Genomic DNA, 22,367 nt, shown 5'->3' on the forward strand with positions numbered 1-22,367 from the left:
GCAATATCACTCCTGCGTTGCTTCTGTAACAGTAGTGGCAGTTCGGTTGAAAATCAATGTGGGATTTTGATAGCGTGCAGCTCTTCATGTGATAATCTAGTGGAGACTTAAATGTGCCATGAATATTTTTTACATGAAGATTTGCCAGGACATATACACAGCAACTCTTTCATTCAAAACACAACTTAAAGGGATTTTTTTTAGAATTTTGTTTTTCCATAGTGAAAAGTTAAATAGATTAATTGTCTTGTGACTTGTCATTTAGCAACTGAATTTGCATACACTACAAATATCTGATTATTTCCCACTATCGCTTCATTCAACTGCAAAATGTTGTTTTTACACTTTGTGTATGTTTGTGTATATATATATAGACTGTGTAGTTGTTGCACAGACAAAATGCTAAAGCAGTTGTTGTGTTATATGGTGGCAGAATCACATCAACCGTTGCTTGTAAAACATAACCCCCCCCCCCTCCCTTCCCCCAGGTGTTTATTCGTCTTGTTTTCTGTCTCCTAGATAACCTGCTGGTGGTTTCCTTTACGCGCAGCAGTTTGACAAAAAATGTTTTGCCTGCTTTAGAAATAGTGACATTGTCCACAGTTTCCTTAGTTACCCCTTTTTCACCAACTTGTTTTTCTGTCTCCTTTAGATAACAAGATTGGTAGGACTCATTGCTGCATTGCCTTTAGAAGGACTGCACTGAGGCGCTGGAGACACAGAGAATCAAAATGAAACGGGAAAAAAAGTGGTGACATGACTGAGGGGAGAATGCTTCCACCGTGCACAGGCACCAAATAAATGACAAAATGAAGAAAAAAAATCAATTATATTTCTTACGTGGTTGAACCAAGAAAGAGACAGAGGAAAAAAGAAACGATTGTTTGCTGAACTTGAGGACAATGAAATCAAACGCAGTCTGCAACTTTGAGTTTATCATTTCTCACTGTGAGACTGGACTTTGCCTCCAAAGGAAAAAGAGAAGACACATAGACTGAAATCTGAACTCAACCAACAAGCTGTACAGAAAAAAAAGAACATTTGAATGTGCAGGTAGATTTTCAGACTTTTTTATTAAAAAAAAGGAAGGAAGCAAAGTCTAGAAAAAAAACACAGATTGTCTTCCTTTGATATTAAGCTACATTATTTTCATTCTTTTTATGATTTGAGTAGTTTTCTAGAATATCAATGTTTTCGTAAATCTTTATTGCCTTAATTTTCTCAGACTTTGGGAAAAACGTTTCCATAGTGTTGAATTATTAAAAAAAAAAAACACTGAGTGGTTGAATGATTTGAGAGGTTCTTGGAGAGTTCCGAGCGCCTCGGAGATGAAATCTACAAAGCTATCTGTACAGGATTAAAAAAATAAGGTTGTATTTCTATGAAGATGATTTTAAATTATGTGGTGCAGTGCAGCTGATGTTGGTTGGTAGGAAAAAAAAATCTTCTTTTGAAAAAAAAAAAAAAAAAACTTCTTTAATGCGACTTGTGGGAAAGGTGAATCCACTGCTACCTGGAAAATGCAGTTAAGTTTAATCATGGGATAAAAGTTCTGTTTCTCCATCACATTTGTATTCTTTATTTTGTTTGTTTGTTTGGTTTTTTGATTGCAATCTTTTTACCTTTTGAAACATTTTTGCTTTGCCTGCTTTGCTTGTCTCACTGCAAAAAGAAAAGTAAAAAAAGGAACATTTCTGACTTTGACAAAAAGCAGAAGTTAAACGCTAGGATTTTTAAATGTGCAAAAAGCAATAGTTTTAGTAAAACTGTTGACAGTTTCTTGAGTCTTTCTTAACTGTTTAACAAAAGCAGCCAACAGGTGGCATATTTTATACCAAAGATGAAGAAACTAGGTAGTGAAGAGATCTTCCTTATGTTGCTTTTTCTCTATTTTTCTCACCTCTGAAACTCCAATTTTTCTCACTGTCATGCTGTCGGTGTGTGAGACGATGTTATCAGTGACTTAAACCATGCAGTAAGTCTTTAACACAACTGCCTCAACCGGAAGAGTGTGCTCTGAGGTGCTTTGTTTGCCACATGATCAAACGTGGTGATGAGCGAAAGTGGCGCTTGTAAGGACGAGGCGCCCTGTGGTATGGAGCAAGAGGGGGAGGTAGGTATGTTATTGGAAATGAGTTGGTATAGTGTACTGAAGTGGTAAAGAGGCTGAAAATATATCCTGTGGAACATTGGTGTGTACGTTTCTGAGTTTTGTGTATACACCCAACAACACCCTGTTCAGACTTGACCAATTTCAAATTCTAAATGAAGTCACTGAGATCCTGTATCTCATCGCGTTAGCTAGCCAAAATACTCCAGATTTCAAAATGCATAGTCTCAGTGCATACAGCAAACTGTTTTTACGCCACTGTCTTGCCAAACACAAGCCATTTAAAATGTGAGCGAGGCGATGATCTCTGTTAGAGGAACGGGCATTTTTGTTGAACGAAATCATTTCAGCTCATGTATATTCTAAAAGGATATTATGTTTTAATTTTTCTTTTTGTAATGCATTTGTTTGTCTTTTTTTTTTTTTTTTTAAAGAAGTGATTATGATGTGTGAGCTGCTAAACACTTCTCATTATTGGGGATTTAGGTTGTCCTGTGTTGGGTGGGTGTAGAAGAGGTTACACCTCTAGAATGACAGTAATTGACCATTTAAAGCAAATATAAAGATAACTGTCAGCCCATGACTGCGTAAAAAAAACATCCTCAAGTCTTGTGCCTCTCTTCAAGTGAAAGAAGAGACATGTTCCTGGTTGCTACCCTCGAAAAAACACAAAAACATATGAGAATTTGGAAATAAGAATCTGCATTACTTGTACTGAGTAAAATGGCATCTTTTGAGAACAAAGAAAAACACTATAGACTTGACTACTTGCTTTGAGGTCACTCCCTTGAAGCCCCACCTACACGACCGTCCACCAATGACAGACGCGTGGTTCAACCAAAATCAAGCAGATACAAACCTCTATGGGAAATTAAGTTATTGAAAGAACAGAGAGCCTAGAGAAAGCGAGGACAGAAGTAATATTTATGAGATCTTTTTTGTACAGGTGTGTAAAAGAAGATGCAACAGAAATAACTTTGATGATGCTATTTTTTTATTTGCTTGGTCACATGCCTCCCATGTCTTTCAAATTGTGATTCTGAGAGTGTCTGTAGAACCAGTGGATATTGCTGTAGTTTCAAATGTCTCTTTTCTTTTTGTTTTCTTTTTAGACAAATCTTTCAATAAAAAATGTTTCAAACAGTCAACACTCATTGTGTATATTCTGCAGGTACAACACAGCACCACTAGAGTGCACTGTAGTATATAGTATGAGGAAGAGCTGCATGCGAATGATTAATTTAGCTTTGAAGAAGGAGCCACCGGTCAAGTGTTTAGTGAGTCTGAGCTCTGGTAATGGATTATTAGGACAATATGGAATCTGTCATCATGCAACACAGACACCTTCATTTAAGCCACAAAAGGTACAGTTAGTGGATAAGTTTATTATTTACTGAACTAAGTCAGTGCATTACATGAGAATCATTCATAATACTCTCCAGTGCAAAGACAACAATATTCCTGAAAAAGCTACCCAAGTAGAGTACCATGTATACATGTGCACATTTAATGCTTTATTTATTAGGCAGGTTTACATTTTGTAAATGTGGAGTATTGTTGTTTACTTCTGCTATAAAATAGTACAATAAAGCCATGGCAAAGTGCTACCATTTTGTATGTAAAGCTGATCCATTCAGTGCACTTACATGTGTAACACAGGGGAGGAAAACATGTCGAGTGAATAGCTCATGCTTTTATCTCGTTCACGTGTGTACGTTAGCATGCAAGTGTGAATGCACAAAAAGGGTGTAGTTTTACGAGTACGCAATGTTGACGAAGCAAGATGTGCAACAAGAACGAGCACGTCATTTCTGCGCCATTCAAGTAAACCACTGCATCACCTTTTTGTCTATAAAACAACACTATTTCTCTTAAATGGAGCCTGAAAAAGTAAACGTAAAAAGATCCCATTATTAAAATGTATGTGCGATTCCCTGAGGTACGAAAATTAAAAATGTGATACTTTAAGAGTCCATTCATTTTGTCTCAATAAAACCAGACTCGCATCTGAAACTAGCTCAAAGATGTTATCAGGATACAGAGAGGTTTTTATTTTGAGGCTCCAACTTCAGGTTTCAAAAGCTCTTGTAATTGAAACAAGACCATAAATGGCTCGGGAGGGAAAAATAAAAAAAACATTTTCATTAGTAACTTTCAGTACTGTACATGTGTCTTGTACTTGCTACGGTAGTGCTCTCCAGCTACTTGCATAATTACAGCAGCCCCCAAGGCTTACAATGGCAGATCATTCTGTTTGTAACTTGCAGTCTCAGAAGCAGGTGCGAATGAGGATGATGAAAACTAAGACAACAGTTACAATGGTTAGTGCTGAAAATAGAAAGATAAGGCCAGCATAGAGGGGGTTTGTCATGGGGAAGATATCCTTCACTTCAGATGGGATCATGTTGGACACACTCAGCATGTAGCCCAAACTCCAGCCTACGCTGGTGCCATTTACCTGAAGAGGAGAGAAAAAAAGAGAGGAGATTGTTAATGCTTTCATTGTGGATTTGCTCACTGTGGTATTTTTCAGCAGTACATGCTTGCAGGCAAACTAATACATCACTTTGCATGTCTTGAGAAGCTCAGCCAACAACCCTGTCATGAAGTTGCCCAATTACAGCCTTGGGGCAAAAGATGACTCACAAAATCCAGAGAACAACCCTGTAAAGAATCCAAGAGTGTCTGTTTTTTTCTAACTTCCTCTACAATGACCTGCAAACCGCTAAACCCCCAGACACCCTGAAGGCGCTGCACAGCACACACAGCACACTGATTCTTTTGTTTGTGAGAGTAGAAATTGGGAGCATCGCTAGCTGTTGAGGACTGTTATTGTGATCAAAGGTCTAAAGGTTAACCGCCATGCAATTTGGAAACTGCGACTGTAATGTGCCATTTTTTGATAGCTATCTTTCTTTATGACTCATGAGTGTTGGAAGCAACACAGACCAGGAATCCCCTTCTGTTGAGGGAGTTCCATTGTGAAAGGCGAGCCGTGCCCTTGGGGCATCCCAGAGACATTGAGATACATTGCCTGCCTTTCATTCTGGCCTCAGCCTTTAGAGTGCAGATGATTGGTGTGTCAGCCGTCCGTCTTTAATGGGTCCCAGTGGGTGGCCTCATTCACACTTGTGTAAGTTAAACACTGTTTTACACGTGCGTCTGGATATGAGGGACTGTTGACAGCAATAGCACAGTAGCTCTGGGCGTGCTCTGATGGTTCTGTTCTCAATTTCATACGTAACATGGTTATTTTCTTATGTGAATTTAAAACACAGAATAAACAAATTGGATATGAATTGGTTTCACAGCTGTGCAAAGGACAGCAGAAGGCCATAGTGGGAGCAAGAAGTGTCTTGGTGAAAATTGCTTTGTTTTATAGTTTGTAACTTTTTTGTTCAACCAACCTCTTTTTCAAAGTTGATGTTTTTCCAGGTTTCTTTGTCAAACTTGTATCCATCTGCCAGCAAAGTGAAGACATAGTGAGCTGCGTAACAGTAAGTCATCAGGTATTTGTCGGATATCCAATGCTTTTCTTTCTTCAGCTGAAAAAAAGAGAGACAAAGATCAGGAGACAAGACTGACAACAAAGTGATTTGAATTTACTAAGTAATTAAAAAAAAGTTAATCAAGGAGGAAAATCAGCAAAGATATTATGCAGCTGTTTTGGGGATAGATACAGAGACACCTGCCTGTAGGGCCCCTGCAACAGAGAAATATCCACTCTTATATAACAGAAGTATTTTCAGTACTGGTAAACTTTTTTTCCTTCTTTAAAATCTCCAAATAACTTAATCATTCTAAAACAATAACTGTACCAGAGATAATCTATATCTGTATGATAAATGCGTCCGGTTTTTATTTAGTCAGTTAAGTTGCAGGTGCGAGTGCAGCTTTGGCATCGTGTTTTAACGGGAGCACCGAGACCAATTAACACAAAGAAGAAAATGTTGTCAGAGGCTTTGGCACACCTCAGTCAGTGATCTTGAAGAAGGTATTTTGCCTGAGGAAAAAATGCTCTCCACTGCTCTGTTCTGATGGTTGAGGAATATGGTTAGTCATTGTGCTGTAATTGGTAGCATTTGCTGCACCACTTGGCATATGAAAACATTTTTGTACATTATTGTTTTTCTTTTGGCGTGTGTCTTACCAAATTTGTTCATGTCTCCTCTCCTGTTTATTTCCTTCATTTTTGCCCATCCCTAATACTTCTCCACCCTCCTGTTCTACATTTTCTCCTCCTCTTATTCCTATCGCTGTGTGCCATACACTCTATGCTGCAAAACCTATATGAAGTCCTTACCACGTTCCAATGTGTGTGGCAGAAGTTCGTAACCGAGGCATTGAATTGATCAATATCTGATGTGCCATTCACCAGCAGCGCCCTCGCAATGAAGAAGAATCCTGCATATGCCTGGCATGAACAGAAGAAACATATAGTACGTTTTTTTTTCATCCTCATCACTCCTCTTGCACGTATTCAATTTGCACTGTGTGTTACCATGAAATCTCCTGTGACGGGTGGCTGCTCGACCCCGTTGAAGGAACACTGGGATGAGGAGCAACTCCTGAAATCAAAAATGGATTTCACCAAGCTGCCGCACTTGTCTGAATCGCCGATTCCCACCATGAAGAATTCTTGATCTGGGTTGTAGTTGTTGGGTTTCTTTGTGCACTCTGTGTCATAAATGGACGAGGCTTTCACAGTCGTGTTGAAACCTTCAATGTAGCAGGGGTTTAGAATGTAATTTGGGTCAGATGAGTCCTGGAGGATGGGGAGGAAATAAAAAATTGAGAGAGAGACAGGAAGAGACATGGGAGGATGAGAAAACAGGGAACAGTTTGGACATTATGTAAATAACTTTTTTTTTTTTTACTTTAGTTGCACTTTAAACTTTAAAGTTAATTTTATACCAAGACCCTGCTGCAAATGTATACCTATATTCAGTGGCGGGCCGTTCATTTTACACCTGGGCCTTCAGTGGCGTCCTACCTGAATCAAACCACCTCTTAATACCATCATTATGACGTCACGGCTATAGAAACCATCAGTATCATACAGAAAGGCAGTATAACAGGACGCTGCATCGCAGACAGGTTCTCATGTTACGAGAATGAATGACATCGCTAAAGCAAGAAACCCAATTAAAAGAATTCAACAAGACCAAATTAACATCTTCTCCTCCGTCAGCCATTGTGGGTTAAAAAAAACTGCTATTAAGACTTCCGATTATGATAAAGTTTTAGCTTGTGCAGGTCGCTACAGATAAGAATCGCTCGCTTTATCTAAGCTCTCTGACCAGCCAATCAGAGGACGTGAAAATACTGATGTCATCGTACGCCTGCTAGAAGGTCTTGGGGTCACCAACTCGAAATCTGATTGGTTAAAGCAACAGTTTGATTGTGACGTATTTTAAGATACGGGCGCCTGCACTTTTGATTCTGAAGGCCTCAGGGCAGATTTCTTTGACCCAAGCAACACGTGATGGCTGAAATATGATTGGATACAAGCTCTAATATAGACATACACTGCTGGAATTACCCCAGCCCAGAGACACGCTATGAAATGAAGAGCATAGACTATTAGGAATAATCTAAAATGATTAATGGGAAAATATTAAAACGTAAATCAGTGATTCTGAGTTTAGGCCAGCAGAGAAGGCCTCGCTGGCCCTGACGGCCCACCACTGCCTATATTATTCTCACAGTACAGCATATTTCTCGGGCTACAACTTCTGTTTCAAGAAGGAAGCTATACGCAGCCAGAAATAATGCATTTCTTGCTGACTAGCTTGACGACATTCACCATCCAATCAATATGGTTAATGACATAATGCATTCTTGACTGGTCTCCTTTTGCCCGTTAGCAACTCAGGGACAGCAGATAATCAATTCTTAACTGGCCATTAATGGATTCTGGCCCTCACATAAATGCAAAAAAGCACATATTCCCACTACCACAAGCAAAACACAGCCACAGATATGAACGTCAGTGATTGACATTACAATTTCTTCTGCACACACACACAGACGTTGTTGTATACCTGTATTACTTTATCCAGAACTCTCTTCTCGGCCTCATTTTTGCCATAGCAGAGGAAACTGTGGGTGTAGACATTGTAAGGGTAACCGTACAGTTTGACCTGCAGGTAGTCTTGCCCTCTGAGATCGTCCTGGACTGCAAAGGCGATCTGTGTTGATGCTCCACCAAGGTCCATGGACCCTACAGTTTTTGCCAGTTGCGGGCGTACATAGCTCCACAAGTTTTTCTGCAAACGTAAAAATGTGATGGATCAAAATACACTTTGACCTACATAGGCCAGATAAATTGGTGATTGGTGTCTTACCTCCAGGAAGTTTCCCATGAGGTAGTTGACGGTGATCCACCCATAAAGCCCTTCCTCTTGACCAGTAATGATGGAAGCATTTTGGAAATCAAAAGGCAATGAACTCAGATATTCTCTGAGACTTTCCAGGATTTCATTGGACCTCTGTTCATTCTGCTCACTTATAGCAAAGCAGAACAAGGAACAGAATAACAGTAGTTAGAGGAAACATGAGTCAGTGAATAACGTCCTCGAAAGGAATAGCTTGATATTTTAGAAAATTCACTTTTTGTATAATTTCTTGCTGAGAATTAAAAAAAAAGAAAAAAAGATCAAGTCTCCTCTCATGTTTGTTCACTACAGATGAAGCTAAAGCTCCGAGCCAGGAGACGGTTAGCTTAGTTTAACATAAAGACAGAGCAAAAGGGAACAGCCACACTGGCTCATGTTCAAAGACAAAAATCTATCAGCAACTTTAAAGCTCACTAATTGACACATTATGTCTTACTTTTTCAATGTACAAAAAACGAAATGCAGTGACGTCTTCAAGTACTGTCACTGTGAGGTTACCTCCAGAAAGTTAATTTACCTTTGGACAGAGCCAGGATAGCAGTTTCCCCTGGCTCAAAGTCTTTATGCTAAGCTAAACTAAGCTACGCTAACTGTCTCTTCCCGATACTCACATATACTCTCATATTTACCATACTAACATTAGAGTAGCATCAACCTTCTCAACCTTCTCAAGAAATGAAATGAAAGATCAAAATGTGTACAGCAACACCAGCATCAATAATAACATCCTTAGGATTTATACACTAAGAATGACCCCACATCTAAATATGCAGCACATCGACTTGTGGTCGACAGTGGTGTGAATTTTAAGACCTTTAAAGTTCAATAACATCTCATGTAACTATCCACTACTGTGAGAAGACCCCATATATTGACTTCCCAGCATCACTGCTGCACCATCTGAGTTCTATAAGTTTGCCCCAGCCTGCAGTCTAAACATGTTTTTACTGCTGGGGCTTCCTGGTGACTCAGTGGGCTTTGGGACAAACCATGTAGTGCATTGACGGGGTTGAATTGCTCTGATCCTTCCTGTCACTCTCCAAAGCTAACTTATGTGGACGCATTCTTACTGTAGCAGTCTCATTCCAGCAGTCGCTCCCAGAAAGAGAGGTGTGGTTTTGTGTTTTCCAGCAGGAATGGCTTTGATGATTTCACCCATGCAGTATTTCAATGCTTCCCATGATTTGGCATCTTTCTCTGGGTCAACTTTCATCTCTGAGATACCATCACCTGTGGACGTAAAGCCGAACTACAATCATGTTCTTACAGTACAGGCACCAAAAACCTAAAATAAAATGCCTGAGATCTTGTGTTTTTAACATTTGAATGAATGTTGATGAAGTATGTCTCAAACTTCAACATTACCAATAAGCTTTGATTTTTCATTTTAAATTCATTACATCCTACATTTTATAATCTTCTCAAGTATCTTTTAAACTTAATAGAAAATGTAGAACTTTTACATACAATAGCTGCAATTAGCTCTTCTCAATGACTCACCAGCAACTCTACAGTTCTTGATCTGAGTCACCACTCCTGTTTCATTCTCCTTCTCCCCTGGCCACTCGTACAGGTACACATTGGATCGAGATGAACCCGAATCTATCACAATGCCGTACTAAAGAGAAGAAGACAGAAAATCATTCATTCTTACCTCAATTAGTAACACATATAAAAGCTTCAAATGATGTTGTTTATGTGACAAAGAGCTGAAACTATAAAGATTGAATGTGACCCCACCGCCCCTCCAGCACCCGTTTAAAAGAACACACATGCTCCATCAGGACCACCATCCATCACCAAGCTGAAAACCTCTTACCTTGACCCCTACATCTGGATAGCATCTGGCATCACATTCACAACTGAGAGCGTATTAAAGCTGAATTACAGCTTTGTATACCTGCCTGCATCTCTGTCTGTGTAGGATGTGTTTACAGAGCCATTATGTACTATTACTTTGTAGTTCTTCATTTTAGCAATCAAATTGTAATGCCTGCACATTTATGTATGTGTGTGTTCACCTCTAAGCTGTACTCTTTAGATCTCCAGGTGTCCTGGATGATGGCAACAGCGACAAGGGCAGCAATACTGGCCAACAGGAGAAGAACCACTACTGCTATGCGACACTTGTAGCCCATTTGCCTCTTGGAAGCCATTTCCTGTTGGCAACAAATGGAGTAAAGAAAAAAAAAAGTGTGGTTCTCACTAAAAGCATTTTAGCTTTCAAAATCATGACACTGGGAGAGCTTTGAAAAGTGATGATGAGCGATAATAGTGCACTGTATTTACTTTAGGTTGGAAAAAGATTTTTGGCAGCATTAATAGTATTGATGGACTAAGCAATGCCTGCAGGTTTAACAAATCAGAAGGAAAAAAGCTGTTGTCAAATACTGTTTTGTTTTTTTATGTTAAATACTTAAAGATTATCTTTAATCTATTTAAGGCAAATATGGAAAGCAATGACATGAAATGGGAATTTGTTGTTTTTATCACCTGCAAAAGAGAAAACAAGTTTTTCTCGGCTTAAGATTCTTGGAGTAGAGTGAACTGTGGATTTGAGGAGTGATTTGAAATTGTTTTGGGAGGTGTCACTTCTTGGCAAGATGAAGGGTTAACAGCTTGCTAGGGCTTGTCAGCTAGAGAGAAGAAAACAGACTTATGTAATTCAACAGTCAGCAAGTAAATTTGCTGTCTCGTGATCATTTTGCATATGTAGTCTCGAAATCTCCAAGGTTTTTCCTGAAACAGCGAGTGCAGTTGGATTTAAATGCACTACTGAAAACTTAGTGGTTAAATTATGTATCCAGATACAGCACTGATTGGCAGAATTAGTTCAGGCCTTCAGGAAGGACCTATTACCATATTTCCACTGCATGGTACAACTCGGTTTCGCTCAGCTCAGCTTGACTCATTTTTGGTACCTTCTCTGGATTTAAAATTCCACTGCTGCTATGTGGCTAATTGATCATGACTCAGCTCACATGAAACCTCCATCAAGGTGAAAAAGTACCAGGCATTGTATTAGGAACTATCCATAGTTTTCTTTTCAATGAAAAATCAAAAGAACAGTTCCAAACAAGTTGAGTCAGGCTGTACCATGCAGTGGAAAAGAGCCAGAGGAGTAGATGAGTGTAGTTGCATTACAATATTCAATGTAAAGTTCCTGCCTGATTTAGATCTTGCACAAACCCAACTACACATGGAACCCTATCAGTGAAGATCTTTAGGCTTGTTTTTCTTGTTTACCGCTTCCTAATGGCGATGAGAACTCAGCCAGACAGTTAGTACTAACAAAGTGACTTCAGATCAGACTTCAGGCAATGGACAAATAATCACCTCAGAGAAAGACTTTTTCAGTGAAATTCAGATCCTGTTCATAAACATGGAATGATAGAAACTGCTCTGTTTGAGTTTCAGATGTAAACTCGACAGTAAACAGTGTCTGATGCCAGATCCGCCATGTGTGCTTTGATGAAGAATATCTGCACGCACACTATGCTAAACACATTTCTTATATGCAAGACTGTTGTTCTTCTACCAGAATCCCACATGCATTGCTCCTGCAGTCATATGGAAGCACAATAAGGCTGCAATTACAGGGTCACACACACGAACTGTGACAAAATCTATAAGATGAAATGCAGCTCTTTTTCCCATACAAGCACACACACCCTTGAAGTCCGCTTAGCAGTGTTATGTTATATAATAACAAGGGCCAGATATATTCATTTTAAAATAGCATAATTATCGACAGTGGCCCAGCAGTCTGTGTTATTTAACTTAAACTTGTTGAAAATGCTGCGTAATGCTGGTTTTTCTTTCTTTTTGACTTTGTCAGCAGACTGTAACAACACTGCAGTAACAATGTTTGTTATTCTTATAAATTATAGCATTTAGAGTTACCACAGCAACTTCAGTGAAAACAAACAGGTCAAAGCTACTAGACACGGTGTGATTACAACCTAGGGACATGACAACAAGCATGTCTAACGTCTCTGACAGATGTGGCCTTAAGTCTGCTTAACACTAAACTCAAATGTGGCATAGTTGAAATTCCAGTTTTCTAAATTTAGTTAATTTCTCTATTTAGCATTGCTCTGGAGGTTTTCATTGTCCAAATCTGTTTTCCGAGGCTTGTGATAGAGACACAGGGATTTTTTTCAAGGGACAAAATTTCTTTTCTAAAAATTTTTTCCAAGTTTCTGCCAGCACAAGAACATAAGGAAACATAAAACATCAGAGGTTGCCTACATCTACTTTTTATTCTTTACCATTACTTTTGGTCAGTCTGCTATCCTGCCAAGACAAGCGAGTTCCTAGATTAATGGTTGCTGCATGTCTAAGCACAAATACCAAACTAGCAATATTATGAATCTACTGTGTTTGAAATATGAAATAATGAATATGATTATAACTTACATAATCATTTGCACCTATTGACAAAAAGACTTGTTTTTATTGATGTAAAGAAAACAACTCATCTCCAAAAGTGCATAGTAACATGAGCTCATTGATTTCTGGCTTCACTTGCCGGCTGGTGGTTAGTCTAGTGCTTAACATCAGTGTACTGTTGGCTCCAGGCTGCTTCAGCTATGTCAGAGGGAATCTATTATAATAACTCAGGCTTACGTACTAGAAAACAGATTTTTTAAATGACAACCTTCAGGGACTGCAATTGAATTTGTGGACAGTGTATGCTTTTCTGCAAGTAAAGCAGGGGTCAGTCACTTTCTTCTATAATGTAAGTTATGGCTTTTCATCTTTAACAGTTATTTCTCTATTTCTCTCAAATATTTTTTGACATATTTTTTTATTTACGCGGCTAAACAGCTGCTGGAGAGATGTGGAGAAACTCACAGTAAAAGCAGGTGAGCTAAGTAGAGATGGTTAACGTTGTAAACTGTAATTTTGAACTCCATACTCTGCCTTTTTCTAAGTGCATGCAAAAATCTAACAACCCTCTTGTTTGAAACACCTGATCTTACAGTGCACTTTTTTGTATGAAAAGGTCTGACACTACGAAAACAAACTCAATCCAAAGCCCAATATCTCTACTTGTAAATATATAATATTATTGACATGTATGTCCCTGAATGAAAATGCTTCACTTCTACAGGATGTTGAAAATCACTATTCATTTACACTTTTACACTGCAAGCTGTTGCCTACTCACTTGATGCGGCGTTCACACTGCACTAGATTAACACACATTTGGGTTGACTGGCCTAAAACCACAAACAAAGATGAACATGGATAACGCTGCTCTCTGCTAATCACCCCATGCAGGAGGAAACTCCCCTTTTCATTTTTTGATAAGTTAAACAAATTACAATGCGTAACAGAACTAGTTCTTATGGGTCAACCATAGGAATCAGTAAGGCTAAGTCTGATACCCCTAGTATCCCTGTTAACACAGCCATGTGGAGCTGGGAATCCAGCAGTTTAATACATATTTGAATGTGTTGCCGCTGCTTGTAGAGACTTGTCCTCAGGAGTGTAAGGAAAATGGATTGAATCTTTCACAGAATGAAACAAACTTATGTGTGTCACTTGACATGTAAATGAATGTTAACAACAGGCAAAAGGTGAGTGAGGAAAAGGAGGTGTGTTCGTCTCTTACCTTGATGAGCTGGTTTTCAGACCCTAGCTTGGAGCAGGAGTGAGGTGTCTCTGAAGAAGGGATGAAGAAACAGGATACAGGGGAGTAGTAAAGGAAGGGAGAGAGAGGGAGAGAGAGGGAAAGGCTGTGTGCCGTGCGTGGGAGAGATCTGAAGAGTGATTGACTCACGGGAACAGGAGTGGAGTACCCCAACAAAACGGGGAGTGAGGGACAGTGGTAACATGGGAGGAGCTATGTACACAAACTACAGTTTTCACCACTCCCCTCAGAAACAGAAACAGAGCAGCCAGCCCAGCAAGCACAACCTAGGGGATGATGCAGGGCTGTTCCTTGCTCACTGTTTGTGTCTGATGATTAAGTACAGATACTTAAGTATAAAACAATGTGAGAAGAGAGAGAGGGGGAGTGGTGGTAAAGTTAATTGATTAAGTGCAGTGTGCCTGAGTATATCTGCTGCTGTTATCACTAAGTCAGCTCTTATTTGACAGAGCTGAATGAATGGTTGAAGAAAAACAAAGGATCGGGTTCTGTACCAACAGACACGGATGTGTTTATACCTGCAAACTCCCACTTTCATGTTAAGCTCAAGTTCTCACATTGAAAACTATGTGTCATTAATCTGGCCAAGTGCCATAGAGCAAATGAAAAACTCTGCTGTAATCCAGTATGTTTGTTTTGTAATCAGAGCGAGACAGTGAGTGTATGTGTGTGTGTGTGTGTGTGTGTGTGTGTGTGCGCGTGCGTGCGTGTGTGTATTTGTATGTGCACGCAGACATGTGTTTGGGTTTTGTTGCACTGTCTGCAAACATGAGTACGGCTTGCATCCATATGTGGACAGACTAATGTCTCATTCATTTCTTTGTTAATTAATGAATTCACTATGGCAGACACTCAGCCACTCATTCACCAACCTTCCAACAGTCTTTTTTTACACTTTATGTTCACAGGTAACAATAAGCTCCAGCTCAGGATGCAGTGACGTTCCTAAAGCCCCTTGTGAGTAACCAAGACCACATTGTTCTCCTAACCTATAAAGATGCTCCAATCGTACATGTCAACGTCCATTTACTCGTCAGAGTAAAGAGGGTTAGGGTGCTACGTAGCCCCTTAAAACAACTGTATGATGTCTTCAGTGACTCTGTAAACTGGGGCATGGAGTTTAAAAGATAACAGAGTTTACCAGGCAGGGAAGGTCTAATCAAAACCCTGTCCATTTGCATCATGGGAAATGCAGGATCCAGTGTTTTGGAGCTTGACCAAGACTAGAGAGTGAGAGGCAGGTTATATCCATCTCTGATGCTTTGACTGGTCTCTTGTGAGTCCACTAAGTTTGTGGAGTTGCGATACTTCATACTTGCTGGAGTGTATTAAGTGAACAATTGCTGTATGCTGCCTTTACACAATCATGAAAGCCTCAATCATGTTTCACTTCCAATGAGTAAACATTGGATGAGACACAAATACAGATCATTTACAATGAACACTGTGCTTATATGTTCAGTGTGAACATTTCGCATACACGTTCAATAAATATAGCTTCAGAAAAATAGTAAACATTTATCAAATATGCCTAATAACATATCTTGATTTAAGAAATCTGGACTGTACAATTCCCCGAAAAGTATAAAAAAAAGTAAGTGAAACTGCTACATTCACACACCCACACACACCCTCTCACACTCACCCTGTGTCTTGTAGCAGTTTCCAAGTTATACAGGGCTCTAAATCTCATTGTCAAACAAAGCCATGGGCCAACTGCAGTGAACATTATACGTTATTTCAGCCTGGGGCTTAAGGCCTCTCTGAATTTAACTAAGAATATAAACAACACTAAAAGGTGTGAGGATCTTGCAATTGCTCTCACTATCTGACTCTTCATTTCGCTTTGCATCGTGTCATATTTTTGATTTGTCATATCACATATTGTCATTGTTTTGGGGTAATTGTAGTGCTATAACTGCTGCACATTGTTAACAGCAAGTATGTCATGACAGGGATAATCTTCTCTTCTTTTCTCTTCTCTTCTCTTCTCTTCTCTTCTCTTCTCTTCTCTTCTCTTCTCTTCTCTTCTCTTCTCTTCTCTTCTCTGTTGGTGTTCTGGTGTCTGGAGACTGATTGAGCCAGTCAAAGTGAATTACATGCCTGATACGGTGTTCAATAAATGAAGATGAAGTATTTCTAGCATCCCAAAGTGAGACCTGACACCCTAACCCTCTGAATGAACCAGAAACAGAGGATGAATAGAAAAAAATAGGAGGGCAGAGAGCTCCTATTGAATTCTCTTTTCTTTTTTATTTAATTTTTATTTAGTCAGGCAGTCTCATTGAGATTAAGATCTCAAAAAAAACACAAAACAAAAACACAACATAAATTTACACAATGCAAAATTAAAAATAACAGGAAATAAAGAGTGTTTGTCTGAAGCAGTTAGAAGAATCAAGACATCAGGACTGAATGCATTTCAAGCCTCCTGGATATATATTACATACCTATCTCACAGTCGTATTGCTGTAGTGACTCTGCTAACCTATTAGATACTGACGAGTGTCCACTTCACGCTTGTCTTTGACATAATTTACAGAACTGTGTAAAAGTTTTAGGTAGGTGTGAAGAAATGCTGTACAATAAGAAGGCTTTCAAAAATATAAAATCTAATTGTTTATTTTTATCAATTTACGGAATACAAAGTGGGTGAACAGAAGAAAAATCTAAATCAATATTTGATGTGACCATCATTTGCCTTCAAAACAGCATCAATTCTTCTTAGTATACTTGCACGCAGTTTAAGAAGGAGGTTGGTTCACTCACTTTGCATTTTATAAATCAAAAAGGAAACAATTCATTTTTATGATTTTGAAAGCATTATTACTTTACAGCATTTCCTCACACCTGTCTAAGACTTTTCCACAGTGCTGTATATTGGTGAGGAATGCTGCTGTAAGTGGCAGATGTAAGATTACAGGAAGGCTTAATGACTTGGTGATAAACAATCACATTCAGTGCATCTTTAATTTTCCTCCTCATGAAGTATCTTTTGCTGTTACACTGATACATTCTAACCATATTATCACAACCAGTTGTTCAATGGGGAAATAATCCACGGGACTGTTTGCGCTCGCATGCACGTGCAGTAGATAGAAACGAAATGGGATCCTCTCTTAAAAACATTGTCTCATAGTGGCACCAGTATTCAAAAGTGTGATCATTTGAATTATTTTTAAAAGATAAAATCATCATCATAATAAGGACATAACGTGTAACGTTATGATCCCTGATGTTTCACTCTATTTATTCTATATGACGTAACAATGAAAATATACTGCATTGATTTTAATAAAATATTTATATAAAAGCAATATAAAACAAATTATTATTAGTACATTGATCATTGCACACAAACAATTTACAAATGCTATGAGGACCAGACCACCTTAGATAATAAAATCTTAAAGATTCAAAATATATTTCATAGAGAGAGTTAAGCTATATCTTAGTTGCCTGTATTGTTATTCAAAAAAAAAAAAGTAAAAAAAGTTTTATAACGAATTCCAGTCACTGAGATCCAAGTCTTGCAGCTGCTCAATTGTTTTGTCACCAGTAAATGTGCTGCCAAATAATCAATAACTGGACATTCTTGTGTGTCATTCCTTAAGAGAAAACATTCTGTAATGTGTTTCTCATTGTAAGAAAATGCTGACTACGAAACCAAACAACAGACAGTGTGTTTGGCTTATACAGTATACTTCTTAAATATTGATCTATAGTGGTGTATACAACCGACTGGCACTTCCATCAGCCTTACAACATTACCAATACATTAACAATGTTAATAGTCCGCTGAGATTTGGACAGTTTCCCAGAGAAGTTCTCGTTAATTGTGTGTGTCTCTTTCTGTGCTTTCAAAAGGCACTAAACACTCCCATGAATCTCTGCCGCAGCCCAAGGAGGAAATGTTGTGGCTGTGTTGTGGGAGGATCAATTAGAGGATAAGGGCACATCAAATCTGGAAAATGGTAGGTGCTCTCTGCTCTCCCACTTCTCTCTCATTTGATTTCTTGCTCTGTTTCTATTCTCCTACTTTTTGTCTGACTAACGCTCAACATTTGGCAAACCCCTTTGCTGCACACGTGTGCTCACTTTGACACTCTCCCTCTCAACCACAATATGAATGCAATGTAATTTGTTCGATGTGTTCCTGAATTCTTTTACAGCGTATAAAAATTTATCCTCCTCCTCGGCCATTCCATTGGAATGTATTAATGTAATTCAATATTATAAAGCTACTAAAAGGAAATTAATATACAGGGGCAACTTTAACTAAATTAGTAAACTGGTAATAAAGATCCCCTCTGGTCACTTCTATAGAGAGAACAAATACCTGAAGATCGAAGATTGATTACTTCATGAACGCAGGTATCAAAAAGCAGGTCCTGTATGGATCCAAGCACATGTCATGAGACAGAAAAACATTAGACTTGTACTTTGTGATCAATAAGTTATACAAAAAGCCTGCAATCTATGAGCTAAGCACCCACATGTCTCAACTCATAGTCTTTTTCATGGCATGTAATAACAAGTAGCAGCTCACAGACATGAATGTTAGTGTCACCTGCCAGACAATCAGAGTAACACTGGATCATTATCACAGGTGCAGTCAGTCATGTGAGTGTGAAACATAGATATAATAATTCTAACAGGGTATCAGTATGTTTAAAGTTATAAGCATTATACAAAGTTATATAGCTATAGTTTTTTTTTTATTAATAACACTGCAAAGTGCTTTATAAAACAAAAAAAATATTACATGCAGTCATCCTGTGTGACCTGTCTGACTCCTGACAATGTCTGTTGTGAAACTCCTAATGTTATATCAGATAGATGTATACATACAGTGAATGCATTTATGTATGCATTGAACATACAACATAAATACGGAGGCATTCTGCTGTGCCATGTTCACAGAAAACTACCCATCAAGTCTCTAATGTGTGGGTTTCTAATGTGTGGGCTGGTGCACTCTATATTTCACCGCTCCATTTCGCTTCACCCCTCAAGCCCGACTCTCCAGAGGAAACACTTTCCTCCACCACTGACATCACAGAGCGACATCCCCAAGAAATATGTAACACAATCCCATTTGTCTTGCATACTAATGTTGTGAAATAACACTCACACACTCATATTGAATTATCACAAAGGAAACACTTATCCTAATGAAATTATTAAGTATTAGTGTTAACTATAGTCAGTGTACAGTTCGACAGGCATTAAATGCTGGCCATGTAACATGATCTTTAAGGTCTCAAGTGCGGTCCAGTTATGTGCTGATGGCCGCTAGATTGTAATGTTTTCCCATCCGTTGCCTCCCAAGTGAAAATGTGTGCGTGGCAGTCAACTAACAACCTAAAACAATGGAGGTTTGAGGGCCGCTGAGTCTAGACTGCCATACACAGTGGAGCTGACATCATGTTTTGGACTGGAATATAACGCTTCGACTCTGATAATGCCTTATGCATCATCCAGGCTCAAATAGGATCTTTCAGCACCTGAAAGGATTATGTCTGGATTTTTGCTTTTTTGCCCAAAACTTCCTTCCATCCACGGTCCAGCGATCCCAGGGCCAACACAGAGAGACAGACAACCACTCATGCTCACATTCACAGGCAACCTGTTACAAACAGTAGCCCATTTACACACCCAGAAGATACAGAGCAACATCATTATTCATTTGGGGTCATGTGTCTGAGAAGCCGATAAGAGGAAGCTACAGGGGAAATATCTTTAACACATGCACACATGACAGGTTTGCAGCACACAAAGTAGTTCTTACAGAGAGATTTGTTGTTACTAAATATATAGACTTAGCTACCATCTGACAGGTGTATTAATACAATATAAATATTGATCTGTGTCCTTTGTTGCTCAATGCTCCACAATATTCACCAGCCACTGTCGTCACTATCTGTGTCTGTCTGCTGTTTGCCATGTTATTAGCCTAAATCCTGTACTATGCCGACTTGTTCATACACATTCCAAAGCGATAGCATAGGCCGAGGAAGGGAACTGACAGTGTTTGCAGAGCGCTACAGCCCTGAGCACAAATATTTGACAGCAGACTTTGTTGTAGAGGATACTTCTCATCATTTATACAGCACCGAACTGCTTTCAGCTGCATTGCTTTGCGAAGGCACTCCAGTCTACTGGACAGTGAAGTCTACAGTCACCACACACAGTAACAGGGTCTTTACATAGTACACAGCCGTATATGTGACCCAAAGACATACAGACCATGCAAAGGGCAGGTCATGTATCAGTGTATATCCACTGGTGTCAGTATCAACGGCATATTTTTGGATGTGGGTCATCCAATGACAACTGTGGTGAAGTCTGTCATGGAAGTTGTGGCAGTCTCGGTTGTGGCTGCACGTGTAATGACGACCTCTTGTGGGGATACTATGGAACTGCAATTAAGAGACTAATAGGATTGAGATTTGTCAGTCTCTATCTAATAAGCAGACAATGCCAAATAATAATAAAAACAACCTTAAAAGCTGTGTGGCAGTAGCAGCATTTAAGCAACATAAATACACTAAAGGTATGGTCAAGATGTGGGAAAAATCCACAATTAGGCCTATAAATGAATTTTAGTGAATGTACACAATAGAGTGCAGAGCAATGTGAGAAGTCAGGGAACAGGTGAGGAATAAATTAACAAACTAATGATTACTGAATCATTCATGAGTAGTTCCTGATTAACTCTGATTTGATGTATGTATGTAGTCACCTCAAAACATTTCTGGTCGCCCTTATCAGGACTGTTGGCCATATGATTACAAATTACACATTTCAGAGAATCCAACCCCCCCAAACACCACATGAGGAGTTTATATCACAGGAATAACCTCAGAAATAACCCTGAAAAGGCCTGTGTGTGTGCACATGTTTCTCTGCAGATATATTTCTCAGCACCAACGTGTGAAGGATTGAGACCTTTTGACAATAGGCGCATTTCTATTGGTTTGAGGTGTTGCGTGTTATGTTAGCTGTCCAATAGCATGTTGTGTAATCATAGTATATGGCATGGATATATGCATTATTTTGTATGAAATACAAATTCTGAATATGAATATGATGATCAAGAAAACGTGACATTGTCTGATTTGTTATTAAAGAACTTTTTGTGAATTCCTCAGTATAAAGTAAAAACTTGGTACTTACCAATTAGTTTGTTGTGATGCTTTAGTTTGAGGGATACAAAAAAGGGCTGATAATGATCAGATAATCATTAACAAGCGTAACCTGTGTTTCTATCACTATGAAATATTCATGTGTTCTGCATGTGGGTAATGATGCCTTTAAGGTCCACTCAGCCCAAAGAGCTCAAATCAGTTGGCATGTAGGAAATCTAAAGGCATGAGGTTACTGAACCCAGAGTGACACCTTTGCCAAGACTCATATTATTGTATTGTGTCTATATTGTTGAACTGGTAGTTTTTATTTGATGATATTGTTGATATTTCAGTATAGAGTGCTGTAACATTCCAGATTTACTTGGGGAAAAAAACAGCTTTTTAGTAAGCTTAAAGCTTAAATACATCCAGTAGAGTGTAGCAAATGAATAAGGATAAACAACCCTGACAATACAAGTTGTATAATAATAAATAATAAACAAATATATACATGAATAGACTCTTCCTGAAAGAAAAATGGACCAAAGACATGAAAATAGGTCCCTCTACAGGGCTTCTATCCATCTGAGCGTACTTTAAGAGATGGCATTTCACTCAATAACCCAGCCGAACGACATGTTTAATTCATAGAGGTTGTACAGGTCAAGTACACTGCAGCAAGTGCTTGAACTGGGACCTCTGTGATAGCATTGTTGTGTCCCATCATCCTAGTTTGGTTTAGTGAAAACAGACAGGCCGTATAACCTTCTCTGTTTGGCATTTTCTTATCCAGCTGTATGATTGTAAATGTTTTACAGATAACACAAAGAGACATTCTGCTTGTCTATTCTTGTGTCACAAAGTTGCCTGCAGAAAAATCTTAAATTAGCTTTTGAAGCAAGTGAGTAAGCAGGCCAATAATGTTGAACAGTAATCATGGGCGAAGATTTAACCTCTAATACTTAACTCTCCATCTGTATTTATAGAACACTGGACTTTGTCCTCAGGGATTAGGATGCTCAGAGGAGGCTGAATGGCATGACATGCTAGTTGGTTGTTTGTGTGTGTGT

At 38.8% G+C, this 22,367-nt stretch overlaps 3 protein-coding genes across 3 annotated transcripts in view; 1 reads left to right on the plus strand and 2 right to left on the minus strand.

Moving 5' to 3' along the window:
- Positions 1-3,244, plus strand: part of LOC139205135 (RNA-binding motif, single-stranded-interacting protein 3-like) — a 108,053-nt gene extending 104,809 nt beyond the window's left edge. The window contains exon 14 of the mRNA XM_070835254.1: positions 653-3,244. Within this exon, the coding sequence (XP_070691355.1) occupies positions 653-656 (4 nt within the window). The 3' untranslated portion in view covers positions 657-3,244. The remainder of the gene's footprint in view (positions 1-652) is intronic.
- Positions 1-22,367, minus strand: part of grb10b (growth factor receptor-bound protein 10b) — a 239,135-nt gene that overhangs the window by 132,273 nt on the left and 84,495 nt on the right. The gene's annotated exons all lie outside the window — the stretch shown is intronic.
- On the minus strand, positions 3,523-14,246 carry entpd3 (ectonucleoside triphosphate diphosphohydrolase 3). The gene is made up of 10 exons (XM_070835570.1): positions 14,129-14,246; positions 10,530-10,667; positions 10,009-10,126; positions 9,579-9,738; positions 8,458-8,617; positions 8,155-8,379; positions 6,612-6,875; positions 6,414-6,524; positions 5,518-5,655; positions 3,523-4,568 (listed from the first exon to the last, which is right to left on the minus strand). The coding sequence occupies exons 2-10, from the start codon at positions 10,662-10,664 to the stop codon at positions 4,380-4,382; spliced, it is 1,500 nt and encodes a 499-aa protein (XP_070691671.1). The 5' UTR covers positions 10,665-10,667; positions 14,129-14,246; the 3' UTR covers positions 3,523-4,379.

This window comes from Pempheris klunzingeri, chromosome 8, assembly GCF_042242105.1.
Source record: "Pempheris klunzingeri isolate RE-2024b chromosome 8, fPemKlu1.hap1, whole genome shotgun sequence".
NCBI classification, from domain to species: domain Eukaryota; kingdom Metazoa; phylum Chordata; class Actinopteri; order Acropomatiformes; family Pempheridae; genus Pempheris; species Pempheris klunzingeri.